The sequence below is a fragment of the Schistocerca piceifrons genome, chromosome 4 (genome assembly GCF_021461385.2).
Source record: "Schistocerca piceifrons isolate TAMUIC-IGC-003096 chromosome 4, iqSchPice1.1, whole genome shotgun sequence".
Classification (NCBI taxonomy): domain Eukaryota; kingdom Metazoa; phylum Arthropoda; class Insecta; order Orthoptera; family Acrididae; genus Schistocerca; species Schistocerca piceifrons.
Window position 1 is genome coordinate 678,791,851 of NC_060141.1, and position 21,543 is coordinate 678,813,393.

At 36.6% G+C, this 21,543-nt stretch overlaps 1 protein-coding gene across 1 annotated transcript in view; it reads right to left on the minus strand.

Moving 5' to 3' along the window:
- The window catches only part of LOC124794622, a 212,408-nt gene that overhangs the window by 129,496 nt on the left and 61,369 nt on the right, over nucleotides 1–21,543 (minus strand). The window contains exons 10-11 of the mRNA XM_047258114.1: nucleotides 3,274–3,537; nucleotides 1,600–1,763 (exon numbers count right to left, since the gene is read on the minus strand). Coding sequence (XP_047114070.1) covers nucleotides 1,600–1,763; nucleotides 3,274–3,537 — 428 coding nt within the window. The remainder of the gene's footprint in view (nucleotides 1–1,599; nucleotides 1,764–3,273; nucleotides 3,538–21,543) is intronic.

A 21,543-nucleotide genomic window follows, 5' to 3' on the forward strand; every position in this document is an offset into this window, starting at 1 on the left:
ATTCAATCATTGTTTATGTATTAGACTACTGGGAAAAACATCACCAGCTTTTAATCATATTTAGAACAATATGGTGACTTCAAGATGAAACAAGAAAGAAAATTAATCCAGAACCAAATGTCGAACAGGTGAAATAAATTAAATTACACAGACTGCAACTGTTATTGCAAGAATAAATTACAGCGGAAAGACCTATTGTGGAGATAAGCACCAACAGACGTCACTACACCGCAGGATGAGCACCAGTTCAAGAATGGCACTGAATCTTGATTGCCATCTTTTACTTGTATATTAGTTTCTATTGTTACACACGACATTGCACCCTAGAAGATATTGCTGTCCACATCTCACTATCGCTCAAGCACAGCAGTATGGTAGGGTTGGAGGAGGAACTGCTATGACTGCAGTGAGGAGAGTGGTTAGCGGGCAGCGAATTTCATTATTCCATAAACCATATGAATCTGTACTGTGTGCTTTGGCTTTTTATGAACATCTGCCATTTTTGAACTGCAGTTTGCCTGAATCCATTTGTATTCGGAATCAAACTGACTTTCAAATTGGACAACTACTCAACAATAGCATACATTTCAGCAGGAATGGCTAAAAGTCTAGATTGGGGCCAGTAGTGTGTTCGCGTATTTCGTGTAGCCATGTTGTCAACACACGATAGGGGGTTTGTCAGCTGCCCCTTTCTACAAAGCAAATGAGAGAGCAGCGAGCAGAAAATATAGCCAGAAGCAAGAGACACTAACATTATCACACTTGTGTACACAAGAAATCAGCTGTGTGTTCAGAAAAAACACAGTTGTGTTCTCTGGCTCTACCATAACCACAACCTCCGAAATCACAACATATACAGATGAAATAGCAAAATATTTGTGACAACAAAGATGAAAAGTTCTTAGCGGGCCTGTTAGGATGATGGCGATGATTCAAAATAGTGATACACAAGATGAAACTTTAAACAAAAAAGCAGTGAAGATAAAAATTAATGTAAGCAATATCATTTTGTTTATTTTATTTCTTTTTGTAACATCAAAATAATGTAGACAATTGCATAAGTTTAGAATAGGTGTAACATTAACTTAGACAGATGCCTTACTTCACTAATTCTGATTAGAAAGCACACACACACACACACACACACACACACACACACACACACACACACACAAAGCCTGTGCTCCTACATTGTGCCAATTGAACAGTTTGTGTGTACACACACACACACAAAGCCTGTGCTCCTACATTGTGCCAATTGAACAGTTTGTGTGTGTGTGTGTGTGTGTGTGTGTGTGTGTGTGTGAGGGCGCGCGGGCGCACGCGCGCCCACACACGCACGTTCTATCAATGACTCGACACTCCTGCTATTCATAAGAAGTCTCCTTTACTGCTAAACAACTTTAAAGATTTTCTGTCGGTGGCTTCTGTAATCTCTGCATACAAACAGCGACCTTGAATCCTTTCTCACAATATCGGTGGAGAAACACTACTGCTCAGCTAAAAATAATGGTTCATGATTCATATGAAATGGAGAAACACTACTGCTCAGCTAAAAATAATGGTTCATGATTCATATGAAACGGTAGAAAAACTTACCAAATGCCTTCATATGATGCAACACAAAGTTTCCCTACTTCTGGAGTACAGGGATCCGTGTTGCCCTCACTCTGTAGAAACTGAAGTAGTTGTATAATTTTTTCCTCATTTTCAGCTTTGTGTACCATATATTGCCTACTATCAATTTTCAAAACAATCTTGACCTGTAAGAAACCAAACAAAAGCAATGAACTATTCCAACCTGCAAAATAAGACAGCACGGAACATTTAAATGAGCTGAATTGATCAATCCTGTGTAAGACAAAAATATTTGTAAAGACCTTTAACAGCTGGCAGAAGCACACACCAATCTTTTTTGGTTCCTTCCACAGGCAAACTGACTTATAAACTATTAACTCCAAAATTTTATACTTCAATGCTATTTTTATTTTATTTTTTTAACCTAAAATATCAACCCCCAACTTATTGAAACAATTGATTGCAATATCTACATCACAAGGCAAAGATAATGGAACTGAAGCAACAGTGTGGTAGAACTGCTACTTTAATTTACATCATAGAAAGCATGGAGATGAAATAGAAGCAACCCAGCAAAGGAATAACGGAACCTCTATGGAAGAACGCCAATAAATTCTCTATCTTCCTCTTGGTCATGTTATTTGAGTAAGTGTTAGACAGGAAGGTTGAAAAAAAGATTATGGATTAACATCTTGTTGACAATAAGGTCATTGAAGATTCAGACAGTGTCCAATCAATCCATCAGACATCACATATAGATCCCATCAAGGAGAACCTTGAGGTATGCATCAACAAAAGACAAGTAAATTGTACAAATTTAATATTTGTGCTTGGCATTCTGCTCAACAATTTATGGAAATCACAGAAAATGAAAACCTAGATAACTGGACAGGGACTTGAACCCCACTCCTCCCAAATGCAAGACCAATATTACCTCTGCACCATCTCACTCTGTAGAAAACAGGCACTAATATATCAACAAAAATAATCAATTTCTGACATGAAAGTAACTAGATAGATAAAATCTACTCATCAAGTGTCAACAGGAGAAAATATATATATACATGATCATCCATCAGTAAACACAACAAATAGTAGTGTAATGTATGCAAAGCATTTTGCAAGTAGTTTTTTTCCTAGATCAGAAATGTTCTTCTACACTACTCTGTGGCCCATAAGTAAATTTAAATGTGGAAAAGCTAATGAACTGTCTTCAAAATTTCCAGAATTGCGTAAATGTGTGCACAAAGCAAAACCAACATATTGGCACTAACAAAGAGTAAGTTTCTCACTTTTTGTTTGTCTCTCAACTTGTGGTTGTTGGCTCTCATTTCGAAAATACACATTAACTTCTCCTGATTTCAATATGACGTACAATTCACAATAGCTGCCACTGCAGCGAACAGATGACACAGAAGAAAGATAAATGGACACTCCTCACACAAGCTCTCTCTAAACTAATGTTAACTACAAAAAAAAAAAATAAAATAAAATAAAAAAAAATTAAAAAACAAAATAAGGCTGATAAAATCATCATTTCAACATATTATTCTGCCTGTAGCAGAATTGCTTGTGAGATTGTACAACAAAATGAACTGTATGCTAGGGTCATTTATTGTACTTTTCCAAGTGTTTCACATTTGATAGAATAGGAAATAAAAAAGTTAACTGATACAGTTTGTGAGACAGGCTTACCTTTGTGTAACAATCTGACTTAATCTCTTCTTTTCCCAAACCATGACCTGTTTTACTATCTGGGCTACCTTCACCTGATACAGCACAACTGTCAGGAAACCTACTAGTACATCCAATGTTGAGCTGCTTGCTAACAGATTTAGCAAGATTTTCGTCTGTAAATTTAGACTGCTGTTCTTCTGTCGATTTCAGTTGCTGCTCATCTGAGGATTTATGCTGCTGATGAACTAATGGCTTCTTTTCAATGGGTTTTGTTGGTGGTTTCTGCAAATAAAATTTGACCTTACAAACATTACACTAACACACTGCATTATTTCGCAACTCTAACACTTCAGCACCAACCATCAATTTTTCAGTTCAAATTGAGTGATCCTGCATACAAATCAGAACAGTATATCAAATTTTGGCACTAGTCTAGTCTGGCCACAGTGTGGACTGAGCACAGACACAGGTTTCGACCTATCTCACTCTCCCATATCTAAGTGCTCTGATTGGACAGGAAGCACGGGAAGTTCAAGTAGGTGGATTGGGCTGACTGCCTTCGGTTTTCCCCTGAATTTTGATGCACATAGATTACCAGAAATTATTCATTTTTTTGTGTAAGGACTAGAAGTGCAAAGAAGAAACATTTAACATCTACTGCTATCTTTTTAATGTATGGGAATAAAACATGAAAATTTATAACTGTGACTTACGTATAAAACTGGCTTTTTGTTTAGTAGGCTATAAGCAGATTTTGTTTTCTAAGACGTAAACTGGTAAGGAAAAGTTTGAATGTCATGATATAATTTAAGTAACAGGAATATTTAGTTCTGAAAGAATGCAGTAAATATAAATTAAGAACAAATTAAATAAATATTTTTCTATAAAATGAGGGAAAATTACTCTCCACTAATAATTACAGACAACTTTGGCTAATAATATTACAGACTACAGCCAATAGTATTACCGACTACATTTTATTCACATTAAACTTGCAGTGCCAAATTATCATCATTTCAACACAGAGAAAAGCACTTTTGGCTTCTCTGCTTTTTAAAACACCAGCTACACACCTGACCATTTTGCCATAAAAATGTAAACCTGTCCTCATCCTGAAGGCACGGACCTACTGCCTCTGTAACTGACTTAATCAGTTTAATGTGGACTCTGCACCACACTGCAACTCGACATTTTCACATTTATGTACCACGGCAAGAGGTGACAGAAGCAATTTTAGTCACAGAAAGGAAGACCCCCCCCCCCCCCCATGACCAATTTGGGAATCTAACACCAGATCTTATGGATCTGAGTCCGACACTTGAGCACTGAGCCACACCTACCTCAATATATTATGTTGTTACAAAAAACAACAGTATTCTCAGAGAATGTGGCACAAGTGTACAATGACACACACTTTGAAAGTCTTCATTCTTTTTCATCTAAGGAGGGCGATCATTTTTATTTATTGATAAACATACATGGCACACCAATTGGCAACTCCGCAGGTGCTGGCAAACCATGCTCTGGTCAAATGACTGCTCCAGCTTGTCTCCTACAGAAGCACCATTGGTAACCAAGTCGAGTGCACTACTCTAACTCCAACTTACTCACTGGTTAACTGAATTTGCTTGCCAGTTCTACAATAGATACGTTTTACAGTCACTAAATCCCTTGCTTTACAGCCTTTATCAGGATGGAATCTGTGCAAACGAGGTACCTGAAGGATCATGGACAAAACATTTTGATTTAAGAATTCTGTAACTACAAATCACTTACAGCACTACAGCTACACATGACTTTCATTATTTATGAACAGGTTGTAGTAAGTAAGAAGGAAGAGGTGACTGCCACGTAAGAATTCTGGAGTTTCTCTCAGAGAAAAGGTTTCCACCATTTCCATCCAGCACTTGTGTTTCAGAAGTTAACACACTTTGGTGATTTTTTTCTATAAACCAAGATACATAAATCCCATTGGGAGATATAGCGGCAGTGCGGAGGACGTTTCAGGAGTTCTTGGTTCTGTGCAGTTTGGTCTTGGATGGAGTATGCCATCCCTTTCAAGGATTTACCCATTGGCATCCAGAAGTGAGTGATGCCAGGGCAGCAGCAAGAGGGAGCACGTGCCCCCTCCTGGAATCTATAAGGCTCATTACAAAATTCTCACATATTTATAACAATAACTGACTGCGACACTACTAAACTGCAAATCTAACATTACGAAATGTGACAGAAAATACTCTGACTTTATAATCACTAAATTGTACCAATTCCTTGACACAGCACAGAATTCTGTGTTATTCTACAGTCAATGTTCATAACAGAACAATGCCGAAATACTTTCTGATCATTTTTGTATCACTTCCTTGGAAAGTGCTCACCGAGCAGTATAAGGGAACCATTCCAACAACCTGGTGCGCAGATTCACTACCACAATGTGAACATGGCAGCAGTATACATGTCCGTCTTCTATCCTAGTTCCAACATGGATGGCCCCACATATTGCTGTGCAATAGAATCACAGCAGTAGACCAATGTACGTTGGTGAAAGAAGAACATTCATGAAGATTTGCTGATTATTAAAGCACAGATTTCTAAGCAAAATGCATAATTTTTTCTACATTTTTAGGGATGAGTACGAAGGTTACTTCCTAAGACAGACCTAGACAAGCAGTTTTAACTGTTTGTTTGTGCTAATTTTTGATTATTCTCCAAGGAAATGTTTTGCTTACTTATTTTATCATTTTTTAATGAAAACAACGTATTTACTGAAAACTTTGATTTTGAGAGCCCATATTTCACTCCTAGCCCTTATTTTTCAGTAAGTGGTTCTCTTTTTTATCAGCTTATAAAAATTAACTTCAGTCAAATGCATAAGAAAGCAATGCTAAGATACATCCAGGATATTGTGAAATAATACTGCAAGGAGAAAAACTTGCTGTGAATGGTCAGATAAGTCATCAATCAGTCCATTATTGCATCATAATAATGTCACTGGCATGAGCAGTAAATCCCCGAGTTCCTAGCTACAGTGCATTGCGCAACTCTCAATGATTTAAATGTGCACAATTTCTCGCTGTTATAATTATATAATGTCACCCACAAAAACTTCAAGCAGCATTCTTAAGCAAATCCTTAAATAAGTTTGCAAGAAATATTTTCAGTGAAGATGGCAATATCTTATTTTGTTTGGTGTTTGAAAAGAGTGATTCTCCATAGAAAAAATATGACATCGTGCAGTGCATTAAAATCACATGGCATAACATGAGGTTTCATTAAAAATATAAGTTAAAAAACATCTGATTGAAAATAATATTGGCAAACAATTGAGTTTTAGTGATACATTTTTCAAATGTGCTTAGCATTATTGGGTTCCAACACACTGTTGTGGAGATTGAATAATGTACAGCTTCGTATAATTGTAGAAAAACAAAAGGATACCGGACAATCTACATTGTGCAAAATCTATGCGCCACAGTGTTTTCAAGAAATAATTTGTAATATTCAGAATACAATGAAGCACAAAAACATTTTATGGACTATAGGACACACTTTTTCCTTCGAAAAACTACCTCCAAAATTCAGGTGTGTCTTAAACTCTAAATTAATATAACAATTTCAAGTGTTTGATTTAAAATTCCCACCTGTCTTAAAAATGGCCATATATTCGATGCTGCGAGAAACCTGTCTGTCTCTGGCAACATTCAACTCAGCTGGCAGCAGCAGCAGCGGACCAATGAAACGAACACGAGTTGCAGGAATTCACAAGCTTGCTAACACTATCTCCCTCCCCCCCCCCCCCCCCCCAATCAGAAACTTAGAACACTGTCTAGCCCATGATGCATCATTGCAGCCTAAAGTGACAGTGAACTTAAACTGAAATCGATTTGTATTATAGGTAATAGTACAATATTTTTGTTAGTAGCTACTTTTGTAATGGAAAAAAATAAAAGATATTCATATGATGTAGGCTATAAATTTAAAGTAATAGCATATGTGGAAAAACATGGAAACAGAGCAGCTGAGTGGCATTTTGGCCCTCCACCAACAGAAAAAACCCTATACAGTTCGTGGGCTAGTAAAAAGGAACTGGAAAAAAAATGAAGACTAAATGTCAAATAGAGGACTGAATGCAAAGTAGCTGAAACTAGTAGACAATGTGCTGAAATGGATTCAAGGAGACTGTCAAAAGACATTGGAACTAATACAAAAATGATTGAAATACACACATGTAAGCTAGTGCTACAGTGGAAATTAACAGACTTTAAGGATGGAGTTGGTTGGTGCTACGGGCTAATGAAGCGTCATGCACTTCGCATGTGAACCAAAACATCTCAGAAAATGCCACAAGAGTATGAAGAGAAAATATTATCTTCCTGTCACTTTATTATTCAACATCAAAAGAAAACCAGTGTGGAACTAAGCCAAACAGTGAATACGGATAAAACTCCTCTGACATTTGAATAACAGAACTGTTGCCATGAAAGACACTAAACGCAACTATAAAAATAAGTGTACATGAAAAAATGCACTACACTGTTTCCTTTTCATGCTTTGCTAATGGTGCTACACTTAATCCAATGATCATTTTCAAGCACAAAACAATGCCAAAACCTGAAATACTGCTAGGTGGTGGTGTTCACGTACATAACAGGGGATTAATGGACGAGGCTGGTGTAAAATAATGGATTAACAGAGTGTGGAAGAGAAGGAAAGGTACTTTATTGAAGAAGATTTCTCATCTTGTGCTAGATCAGTTTAGAAGTCATCTGAAAAATTCTGTGAAAGAAAAATTGATACATGGAAATACAGAGATTGCTGTTATTCTGTGAGGACTTACTTCACAACTGCAATCTCTTGATGTCTGATAAGTAAACTACTGAAAGTATATGAGAGAGGAATGGAACAAATGGGTGATGGATGAAACCCAACATGAGCTTTAAAACAACCTACAATCAAATAAGTGTGTCAGTGGATAAAACGGTCAGTCTGGAGTGAGGGAAGACATAACATTTAAATCTTTCAAAAAGTGTGGCATAAGTAATGCTCTTGATGACAGTGAAGTCCATTATATATTAAGAGGACGACGACGACGATGATGATGATGATGATGATGATGATGAAGAAAGTTCAGATAAGGAATTTCAGCGATTTTAAAGGTCAGTTCAGTCTTAAAAACAAAGAGTATTTTTTTAGTCTGGCTTTGCAATCTAATAACAAAAATAGTAAAACTTATTTTTTTTCTAAATTGCTTAAAATTTAACGTGTGTCAGTCTGTAGCATCATAGTCTGTAAAATACGGTATGGATTTCTATTGACAAAACCCCAAATCCATCGGCACAGAGCGAGAGTAGTGCTGTAGTTATGCAACAAAATGTACATTTCTTCTTAATGTGCAAAAAACTGACCAAGGAAACCATTCCACTGCTGTCAAACTTTTCAATGACATTCTAGCTTTCTTGTGGTCAGAAGGGATACAGGATGACAGTGTATTATTATTTCCCAGTGAACCTGCTCCTTATATTAAAGTGGCAACTATAATAAAATTTCACAACACTAAATTTGTTCAACTGACTTGCCTTATTCACGGTTTACATTGTATCGTAGAAACTGTCAGAAATCAGTGTAACAAAGTGTGTCTTCTTGTTTCTGGTGTGAAAAAAGTATTTGTCAAGTCACCAATTACAATTCAAAAGCAGCACTTCAAAGCTATTGTAAATACTATTTTCTGTTATGTGTTACTGCGCTCCATATACCAATATGTTATAGGTGAGTTGTTGCCTTTACCTTATTATGTCCTGCTCCATTGAGAATTTTCAATATTTTTATACACTGAGGAATATTAAATTTTATTTAAAATTAATATTTCACTGAATTTCATGTTTTACTACCAGTCCTCTAAACTGCTTCGTCATGACAATTTAGTCACACCAAAACGTTAGCAAATTACTTTAATTGTGTCTTACATGGCATTTCATTTCAAGAGGTGTCCATCAGTAACAACAGTGGCTGCACGTAGTGAATGTACAGTAGCAGTTAGAAGTTAGTGGATGTAGTATCATCATCTAACCAACTCAGCGAGAGAAGTGTCTAGCCAGCATCATCCGCAGAAGTGATGATGTCCAGTCTTGGCAAACTTTCCCTGCAAGTCGTCATCAAACAAAAGCAGCCCAAAAAGAGTCCTACTCTCCTTCTTTGACAATCTAAGATATGTGTAAATTACCCTGTCTCCCCCACACCACAAAATAAGGCTGAGCGATTCCATTTCATTATTTTTTTCTTGTAAGTGAATGATTTAATTAAATAAGGAAGGTCAACTATTATGTCAAACTCTGAGATGGGGCACTAGACCAATTTAAGAATAACAAAATGTATCTGCCACAGATTTACAAGAAAATCATCCAAGCAGTAACCTAAGGTAGTTTAGGAAAACTGTAAACATGTAAATCACGACAGCCACGCCTCCAAAACAAAATGTCTATTTGAACCAATGCTGACAATAATGAGATACAGGAAACAATGATTCAAGCTCCAATATAAACAGAAGACTGCTATGATGGAGAAAATAGAGAGACGAGAACAGATAAGTAACAAGTTACTGAAAAGTGTTGGACAGCTGTAACCGCATTTTTCTTACAAACAGTTACATTAACATTCTGCAAGCATGAAGCAATAACTCATCTTTTATAGAAAGATATAAACAAGATATAAACAATGTATACATGAATTTCAACAGAAAAGTAATGGCAATGGCATACCATGAATATTACATTGCAAGTGGTTGACCGGCAGGGATGGGAGGATCTGTTTCATCTTTAATAAAGAACTCAGATTCTAAGTGATGCGGACTGATAACATAATAGCAAGAACACACAAGAGAATTTAACTGATAATTTCATTCAATCCTTCACGAGACAAACGTAAGAATTGTATTTACATCACAGGATCTGCCACCTTTACTGACAACTCATGCAGGATAGATTAAGTGTGAGATTAATGTAGAGAACAAACCAACAGGAAACATTTGACACTGCAAGTCAAGCAGTTTATTCAAAGTTATCATGATAAAGCCTACAGATCAACAACTTCATTAATCTGGAAAAAGAGAGAAAAATTATTTGAGGAAACTCACAAGGTATTAAGCTGAAACCTATAAAAGATGCTCTATCAAATGGAACTACACAGAAAAGGATAAGGACATATCATCAAATAAATTGTTAGAAACCGCAAAAATCTGAAAGCATGAGAAGTTGCACGTAACAGGGAACTACACTTGTCAAGTCAAAAGACAGGAGAATGATATACTGAAAACAAAAGCCAGCCTGGCCAAGGCAAAATTTTAACAGTGAAAAAGGCAAGAAGCAGCAAAGTGTGAAAATGAGGCAGTAAGGAAAGACAATAAAACTACAACTGCTATGAAATGAGGTTGTGTACCTGCCAGTTAGACAGCTTAAGGAGCCAACATAAGCTGTAAAATTAAACACACGAGAAAACTGGCCCCACTGAAATAATTCAATGTAAGTTATTAGTGAAGATTTTAGTTATCAGGTCAAACGGCAAAAACATACAAAATAACCACATTTTAATTACTGAACTGTTCAATTCTCCTTAAAATAAAAAACCATGTGCATATGTGTACCATGTTCCACATACTCAGTGAGGAACCAGACACATCATTTCTATGTTTTCAAACATTGTTCTTCCTCAGAGTACACACACACACACACACACACACACACACACAAAAAAAAAAACTACAATCCCTCCTGTCTCTCTCAGCCAGCCTACAAAGGATATTGCTGAAAAAGACACTCATGCCCACTATCCTACAACACAGCTCTAAGACTTTAGACCTATGCCTTGAAGGACTAATTGGCTACGTTTAATGTATGAAGAGAAGGACGGCACAAATGGAACAACTTTGTTTGACACACAGTAGAACTTCACAAGAATATTAGAAATTCTTAACTGGTAGACTAAGATAGACATCAATTATCCGACAATAGCTTATTTAGAAAAATTTCACTAAGTTTTATTACGAGGGGAATCTAGGAATGTGCTATTATCTCTGTTGTATCCCCAAAGACATCTTGAATAGAGGAGTAGACTAATTACAGAACACACAGACTCATTTACACAGTTATTCTTCCTAATGTTCACTGGCAACCCTAACAAGTGGTATTGTGGGATGTATGCTCAGCCATGTTCTTCACAATGGTTTGCATAGTATATATGTAGGTGAAGATATTTTAAATAAATGGTCATAGATATTTCAATTTTTCTTTCATGAGAAACCAGTTGTGTGTATTTGTGTACATCACCATCACATCACTCTTCTCTCCATTGCTCCAACCCTTGTCTGTTCAATCTATCTGCTTCTGAATATCTTTTCACTCAGCCTCCCTTTTATAAATACACTCGCATGAAGTTCATTTTATCACCACCTAACATTTTGTTTAGTGCTCTTGAATTTCGTACATTAATACAATGAAGGAAGAGAGAAATTCTGTATTGGCTCAATTACAATGGCTTCCTTTAAAACTTTATCATTTCTTCAGGTGTCACAACAGAAGTACAACACACACTAAATTCCCTTTTCTCTATCTTTTTTTGGTCCATACTTGTGTAGTATAGCCCTTATTTTATCTTTTATCACAGAATCTAATGTTTCATGATAAGGGATGTTACCAGAAGAACCTTAACATGTTTATTACAATTTTGCTCGACTAATCAATCCCAATGACCAGACAAGTTGTACAGCCACCGCTCTTGAATTCTGAATCTACGCTGCTGCTCTGTTAAGTTGCACAAGTGATCTTATTCCCAGTTCTGTGATTCTAGGACACAGTTTGCTCAGTTCGCAATTTCTTACAAAGGAACCTTTTGGAGTAGTCCCCTTCAATTTGTCAGAGTCCAGACCTGTGAGCAGTGCGATGCACACAGGATAAAAAAGTCAAATAACCACCTCTGAAGAAATCCAAAGACTTCAGCACAAAACATTCAGATAATTTAACACTATCCTGTCCGGTGACACCACAGTGGTGTCACGCGCGAAATAGCAGTCAACGGCCGGCGACACCAGAGTGCTGTCGCGAGAATAGTATCGCGCAGTGGCCGGCGACAGCACTTTAGTATCTTTTGCAATCTTTTGGTGTTTTGTATTGGTAACAATAAGTTAAGCACGTCAACAAGTGTTTTGTTTTTTAAGTACTTGTGCCCCTTCATCATAACAGCTGAAAGAGATAATAGGATTATTTACAATGAATGCACGGACGTCTTGTCTGACGTTCCGGACGACTTGGTCGATTGGGAAGAAGACATTGGGTATAAAAAAAATGAAACTGTAGTAGAATCGTAGGAAGATAGTGAAATGCGTCCAAGAAGAATTCTGAGACGCTACGGTTGCCAATTGATTCGGATGAATCAGACGAAGAAGACAATGTACAGTGGTCAGACTTTAATTTACCGAGGACCAATAATAAATTTGAAAGATCCCGGGTCCAAACTTATTTTCCAAAGATACACAGAGGGTCGAGGATATCATAGAATTATACATTGGGAATGATCTATTTGAATATTTTAGCAACAAAACCAACAAGTACTATAGTCAAAATTGCAATAGAAGGAAACTGGATTTAAAAATGCCAAATTTGTCGACATTACGAGACCCAAACTTAGAAAATGGTTTGGGCTTGCTATACTTATGGGAATTGCAAAAAAAAAAGCAAGGATCGATGATTACTGGTCAACGAATCCGTTGATAGACACACCGATATTCCGCAAAATGATGTCACGCAACCGATTCAGACAAATATTATCATTTTTACATTTTTCTGGCAGCAACAAGAAAACCAGATAATGCTGACCAGCTTGTCAAAGCGCAATTCGTAATTAATTATTTTTCCAAAAAGTTTAAAGAAACGTTTAATCCAAGTCAAAACATCTCAATTGATGAAGGAATGACGACGTAGCATGGACGCTTAAATTTTAAAGTTTACAATCTGTCGAAAATTACAAAATACGGCATACTCATTTGGATGCTGTGTGATTCGAGTATGGGTGTACATTTCCTCAATCAAGATATATTCTGGCACTGGACAGCCTTTAGCAAAAACAGTGATGGAACTACTGACACCTTCTGATGGAAAGTGGCATCACCTCTGCATGGATAATTATTGTAACAGTGTAGAACTTGCAGAGAAGTTACTTGAAAAGAAAATTCGAGTTTGTGGGATGATACGGCAAAACAGAGGATTTCCGGAAAATTAAAGAGCGCGAAAGTCAATGTGTTTGAAGCTTGTCATCAACAGAAAGGTGACAAGCGGCCAGTGACAAGCTAAGTAATCTGACTTAGCGCTGCCGGCGCCAAGTGAATAAATTTGTACAAGACATGCAGACGGCAAAGTGGTAACAGAGCTCACATTGTGTGTTGTAATTGCTAAGTTACTACCTGTTAGTACCAACTCTTTTTTTACTTTTATTAAAAAGCAAGTGTTAATAAATAAATATTGATTTATTTAATTACGAATCAACTGGAAATTCAAGTAATCACAAAAATGTAAAACATCAAATACAAAACACAGTAGAACTTCGATTTTATGTTGTCCGATGTTACACTTTTCGTGATTCTAGATCATAAATTTGTAGCCTCTGTGAAAAACCCACAAGATAAATGATAAAAATTCCCTGATTTTACGTTTCTTCCTAGTAAGATATATGTCGATTCTACATTCTTACTCAACATGTCGCTTGACTTCATCCAGTTTTCTTCCTACCGACATATAATGTGACTGAACGAGTTATTAAGTGGCACAAGAAACAGAGGCTTCACGCCACGGGTGGTGGTGGAGTTAATGGAAATTTTAGGCCATTACAGTGGAGACGGGAGACGTGAGAGAGGAACTGCAGACATAATGGATGATCGGCATTTCCCTACCAACTTACAATGTTTAGTTTCATCTTGCAATCACTGCTATCATGCGGTAGTAATGGAAAAATAGGACAGTTGACCCCAAGTGTTCCAGCCCGAGCCGCTACATGATGAAGGGCCCCAGCCTCCACCTTTCCTCGTTTTAACATAGGATTAAACAGCCAACAGGTTGCACATAAATGGTAGGGACATTGATCTAGGTTTTGACACATACTAGTGGTAGCTTCAGCAGAATAAATGTCGCTAAATCTTGCAAGCTAAACATAACAAATGAGATATGACCAAAAACACGTTAAACAAGATTACAATTTTTATGATGCACAATCATTGCTAAAAAGCAGTAATCAGAATTTCGAGCAGCTATTCTCCTGTCAAAAGTAAAATATAATATTCTAGCCTTTGCTACAAGTGCCCAACTGGGATCAACATAAGACTGATCGGCACAGTGGCTTACAACGCTGCCACGAATACAATACGAGTTGCACCACCTAACAAGCGCGGAGAGTAACGTGTGCCAATTTGAAACATTATAACAAAAATACTTGAAAAAAAAACAACAATTAATTTTAAAAAAAATATAGAGAGCTTAATGTCTTACTGAAAATACAGAGTAGTCAAACAAATTAAGTGTAACAGAGCCATCTGTTAGGTTTTACAGAAATTACTATTAAATAAAGGACAGAAGGACATAGAAATAATCTCACGAACAGCTGTACAATCCAGAAAATATTTGCATGAAGGTAACATCAGCAGCACGTATCTAAGAGATTAGAGTAAAATATATCTAAAAACAAAGATGATGTGACTTACCAAACGAAAGCGCTGGCAGGTCGATAGACACACAAACATACACACAAAATTCAAGCTTTCGCAACCAACGGCTGCTTCATCAGGAAAGAGGGAAGGAGAGGGAAAGACGAAAGGATGTGGGTTTTAAGGGAGAGGGTAAGGAGTCATTCCAATCCCGGGAGTGGAAAGACTTACCTTAGGGGGATATGGGTGTGTGTGCGAGTGTATACCTGTCCTTTTTTCCCCCCTAAGTTAAGTCTTTCTGCTCCCAGGATTGGAATGACTCCTTACCCTCTCCCTTAAAACCCACATCCTTTCGTCTTTCCCTCTCCTTCCCTCTTTCCTGATGAAGCAACCGTTGGTTGCGAAAGCTTGAATTTTGTGTGTATGTTTGTGTTTGGTTGTGTGTCTATCGACCTGCCAGCGCTTTCGTTTGGTAAGTCACATCATCTTTGTTTTTAGATATATTTTTCCCACGTGGAATGTTTCCCTCTATTATATCCATATCATAGATTAGAGTAAAATAATGTTTTGAATCCAGAAGCTCGCGAAGTATAGTAAAAATAGAGGAATCAAAATTCTGCGAGCAGTGGAGTGCAACTGCTGAAAAAATTTATGTTATGTAGTTGTGACTGTTCAATGAGGATGAGGCCATCGTTATTAGAAACACACTTGAAGTCCTCCAGCTCTTCAAGTTCATCGAGCCTATGATCCTCCTTTTCTCTACGTAAAATAGAAATTTGTTTAACGCGTTTTGGTTTGTGTTCGGAAATTAGCAGACAATCAGCAAAAGTGGAACTGTGTACATTAGAGCCTCTTTTTCCCAACAAATGTTCGTTGTACCTGACACTGAAAGACATTCCAGCTTATCCTATATAATAAATGGGACACACACAACAAGTGGTTTTACACACTCCTCATGGAAAAGCCAACTCTGAATTCATATTTTTTTAATCAGAAGATGAGGAATTTTATGCTAAATAGAGGCTAGAAATGGTATCGAGAAAGCATTTTTATACTCATTACTGTCAGGAATAGCATCGCTGCGTAAAGTGGCCACTTTAGCATCAGTTTTAACTTAGAAGATCTTGTCAACTAATGTGGGATCACAGTCTTTATTAACTGCAATAGTTTTTATTATGTTCACCTCCTCATGTCAGGTGAAAAAGGCACAGATATTCCACAATGAATGGCTGAATGGAAAAATGCTTCCTTTTGGAAATGAGGCTGCACTGAACTAATGGGTAGAATTTGATTCGTATTAGTGGCTTTTCGAAAAATACTGAAAGAAAGCGCCGTCATCAATAGCACTACTGTGGTCTAATTAGCTAAGCTGACGATCATTATTTTCTGATTCACAAGTAAAGCTAATTTTTTTGTGAAACTATCACAAATTTCAAACAAATGCAGAATTCCTTCCCAGGAACTACTGTGTATTATCAAAATGTCATCTATGTACTGAGCATAAGACAAAATACCAAGATGAGCAACTGAAAAATTCTTGAAGAATCTCTCTTCCAGTGAATTAATGAAAGAAAATACTGAACAAGATGCCTGCCAGTGGGTTACCCATTGCCCGGCTATCAGGCTGATGCTATAATTTATCACTGAAAACAAATAGTTGTATTTTACTACTACTCCTAGTAAACAAATCATGTCAGTGATTTGCTCCTAAAAATATCTTTTTTATCAGTGATTTGCTCCTGAAAATATCTTTTTTAAGAGTACTGAAAGTTTTTCTCAACAATGTCAATGGTTGTTTGAACAGGTACATTAGTACACAGGTTCGTAATATCTAATGAAAATAATTTATTATCTTGGTCGCACTGCAGGTCTTTGACTTTACTGACCTCATTTTGACTATTGACGACAGAATATTATTTTGAAAAACAAAGGATTTCTCATTTTTTCGTGAAGAAACCTTGCTCATATGGACTGTTCATGCTGTTCACAATCGAACATATCGGATGGTGACTTATGTACTTTAAACTAGGAATACAATTTTGGGGCCTGTGGATTCATATTAATAAGCTGTTTTTTTTATGAAATGGTTTGATCAAATGCATAGCGCTGTTAACGCTACCCTAATTTCTTTTTGTATCATAGGGTTTGGACCCTCAACTCGCTCCAAAACATTACTCTCCTCAAAAAATTGTTAAGTTTTACACACACATTCGTTCTGAGCAGCAATGATTACAGCAGCATTCCCTTGTCACACTTCATTACAAAAGGCATTGATTTCTTTTAGTTTGACATTAACATTTTTAATCAATTATGAAATGGTAGCTACATTGACATAGGTTTGCACATTTATGTGCATCCTATTGGCTGTTTAATCCTATGTTGAAACTAGCATACGGTTGCTGAATAACAGCCATGTTCAAAACTGTAAGATTTCTACCAGCCCAGGTGTCTAAGGTTGTATCAAAATACAAAGACATAAGAAGAAAACTGTTAAACACAGGCAGGGCATTTAATTTTAATAAGCATTGTGAAGAAAATGGACTTTTGCCAAGTTACATTAATTCCTATTTTAACATCAGACAGCGCATGAAGGATCCAAAAACTTTTCAGTGCCTAGTTAAAAAAATTATCTCTGACAAAATCCGTGCTCTATACAGAAAAGGACCAATTATAAGAAAAGACCTATGTTTCATAACTTGAGCTCACTAAAATTTTTCACTTACATTTTAATTTTCAAATACATCCATTTTGGGATTTTATTAAGGATGGTTATGTACCTGTAAGAATTGTATTGCAAAAAGACATGAGAAGAAACTGGCTAACCTTAAGAGCTTTTTACCTGCAGAAAAGCCTGTTAGTAGTTTTCAAAGGTCTGAGCATAAATTTTTCAACAGAATTCTGAATAAGACTGAAATAGATTTTACACCTAAAGAAACTATCTTGTTGGAAAAAGGACTTAAATATAACGTAATGCCCAACCTGTCACATAAAAATGTCGTAGAAACTACGATTGTAGATCTTAAAACAGGCCTTGATAGAGTCAAAGTGGATGCTTCTCGACAAACGAGAGTAGCTCATGATGTATGTAGTATTCTTGAGAAACATGCAGTTAAAAACTCCTGTCAATATGATTGTGATAAGAAACTGATTAAAAATATTTATGTCAAGCTAAAAGCAAACAATGCCCTTATAATGAAGTGTGACAAAGGGAATGCTGTAATCACTGCTACTCAGAAAGAATATGTGCCTAAAACTTTACAATTTTTTGAGGAGAACAATGTTTCAGAGCTAGGTGAGGGCCCAAACCCCATGATACAAAAAGAAATTAGGCTAGCCATTAACAGCACTATGCATTTGCTCAAATCATTTCATAAAAAACAGCTCATTAAAATGACTCTACAGGCCCCAAAATTGTATTCCCAGTTGGAAGTACGTAACAATAACCATCCGATTTGTTCGATTTTGAACAGCACGAACAGTGCATATAATATGTTAGCAAGGTTTCTTCACAAAAAAATAAAAAGTCCTTTGTTTTTCAAAATAATTATTCTGTCGTCAACAGTCAAAATCTTGTCAGTAAAATCAAAGACCTGCAGTGCAACCAAGACACTAAATTGTCTTCATTAGATATTACGAACCTATATACTAACATACCTGTTCAACCAACCATTGACATCATTGAGAAAAACTTGCGTACTTTCAAAAAGTAATATTATGGTTGTCACTCGCCATATAGCAGAGACATTGAGGGGCAGATAGGCACAACAAAAACAACTCAATTATAGCGTTCGGCTGTCAGGGCCTTTGTGTCAACAATAGACAGGCATGCGCACACTCGCGCAAATCACAGTTTCAGTTGCCTGAGACTGTAGGTGTGTGTGTGTGTGTGTGTGTGTGTGTGTGTGTGTGTGTGTGTGTGTGTGTGGCGGGGAGAGGGGGGGGGGGGGGCACGTTCAAAACTGTAACCTTTCCTTGTGGCACTTATAACTCTGTCTTGTCTTTTTGCATCTATTTCCAAAGAACTGTATTTAGCAAAAAATCAGTCATCAATCTTTTAAATTTAAACACTGACTCTAAAAGAATATGCTCGGTCAACATCAAAGAAACGTTGGCTATTCCGGCTAGTGAGGTCTAGTTGACTGGTGACCTGATACGTCACCCAACAGCCAGAGCAACCACTTCACACACACACACACACACACACACACACACACACACACACACACACACACTTATATAGACAGCCTACTAAACATTCGAAATTCTTGAAGTATTGGATTATGAAGTAGTGAGCACAGAAGCTGTAAATCAAAGTCTGTGCGAAAATTTCAATCACAAATCCATAAACAAAGGAATTTCAAAATTATGTCATATAATAGGCCTATTACGAAAAGTGGGTTTTGCCACAGGTAATACTGTAGGGTACTAACTGAAAAGACTATCACCTTTGCTAATGATGTATGAGGTAACTGAGCCATTTCCCAACACACTAATGCCAAAAAATTATACCTTGCACACACAGTTTTGAGGGTTCTTGCATTTCTAGTTCACCTCAAAAATAACAATTTTACTTATAGTAGTTCTGCCTGAAGCGTGTCAACAGAGCCAGAACGTATCGTGCCTCTATCAACTGCAGTCAACATAGGCTACTCCATTTGCTACGTGGGGCACCGCAGTTAACAGAACATGTTCAGTGAACAGTTGTGAGATGGCTTGTTCGTCTTTGTTGCAGTCCTCAATGGTGTTTAATGCACTATGATGGCAGAGAGAACTGTTAAAATTTAACGGATTGTTGGAACAGAGAAACACTGAAATCACAGCAGGCTTAACCTTATTTCATGTTCACTGGTATAAATAAGTATCAAGGGTGAAGGTAAACATGCTTTCTCGAAACCTGCTGCATTTACAATACAATAAGAGATGAGTTTGAAATGCAAACGGCACACACTGGCAATACCGCAGAACACTCCACTACAACTACTCAACACAATGAACACGGAAAAGTTTGCACATAATACACTACAGGTCACTGCGCTCATGTTAGCAGAGTATGTTGCACTGTCATAGGCTACAGAAGGAAGAGACATACCTCCACATGTTAGAATCTGACACCTTTCACTGTATCACACACTTTTTGGGTCAATTTGCCATGCTCATTAATTTCTGCTTTTTTCTGGGTGAGCAAATAAGAAAGATGTCCCACAAATGCGTATTTCGACATATAACTTGTTGTCGTAGCACATCAGAAAATAGCTCGATTGTCTTGTACCCGGATACCAATTTCAAATTTTTTATGACTTTTTACTTGCTGTTACACATCTGTGGTTTATTTAAGAACAGATGAAAATAATTACCACAGATTATTGTATAAAACATTGTATATACATTTAATTTCCTTTCACACAATGTATTTGGGCGGTTACAATTTTTAATCCTGTATACCAATTACATTCTGCTTTTACCTCAATCTTGCATTTAACTCTGGACTGCACAAAAATGTAGAATAGGGACTTAACAGTAATTATTTTTATTTTTAGAGATTGAATAGCATTACTGAAAAATGTAAATTCTTATTTAAAATAAGGCTTTTTGATTTCTGTATCAAATATTAATTTATTTTCATGTAATAAAAGATGTTATCTTTATTTAAAAATTTTGATTCAATATTTGTTGATAAACATTTGCATCTGATAATAAAAAGTCAAAAAAATGTTTAGGATTACAAGCCTTCTACGTTAAATACTATTTTTAAATACTGGCTGCACTACCAGTCACTATGTTAAAATACTCTACGCAAATATTTTTTAGTTAACAGTACTAAAAAATCTTCGAAGTGTCAAAGGCAATTTTTTCTTTTAGGAAGTACATCTTACCACTTTGGAAAATTAGTGCTCATGCACTGACCTTCAAATCTCTAAGTATGAGGAAAATCTAAGTCCATAAGATCCTCCTGTTAGTACAGAAACACTTTACAAACCCCCATTGAAAAAGTACAATAATTGTAGCATTCACTAAGGAAATATCTGTAAATCCATTGTTTACTCAATTAACTCTAAAGACCTCAGCCCTTCTCAAACCAGATTAATTATGCTGATTTAGTACATTATTTGTAAGTCTAAAAAAAAAAACTCACTTCTCTTGTTGCTTCGTAAAGGAGATTTAGAGTTCATGTTGAATCTTGAGGATGGGGTTCATAGGCATGATTAAGGAAACTGCATAAAATTTAATTCTGTATGACTGGACTGGGATTTTTAACCTCACTATTCCCAATACATGTCTAGCCCCTTCACCACTATGCAACTTCACTTCGTGTTATTCAGGCCTCACACAGCCACCAAAACCCTCTTCCAGGCACTTAAGTGACGTTTGCAGAGTATCCATGTAGATGCAGAATGTCATAGCAGCCCGAAAGTCTGCACTTCACTACTGTGTTCTTCACAATAACCCATATATTTATAAATTACAAGTGGAGGATGATCTCAATTTGTAGCTACTATTATTAGCAAATTTCACATTATATTGCCTGTTTCTACAGGGTGTATACGAGGGCAAGGAAAAAAATCCCCAGATTTCCCGGTTACAAATGTACTTTTTCCACATTAAGTGGC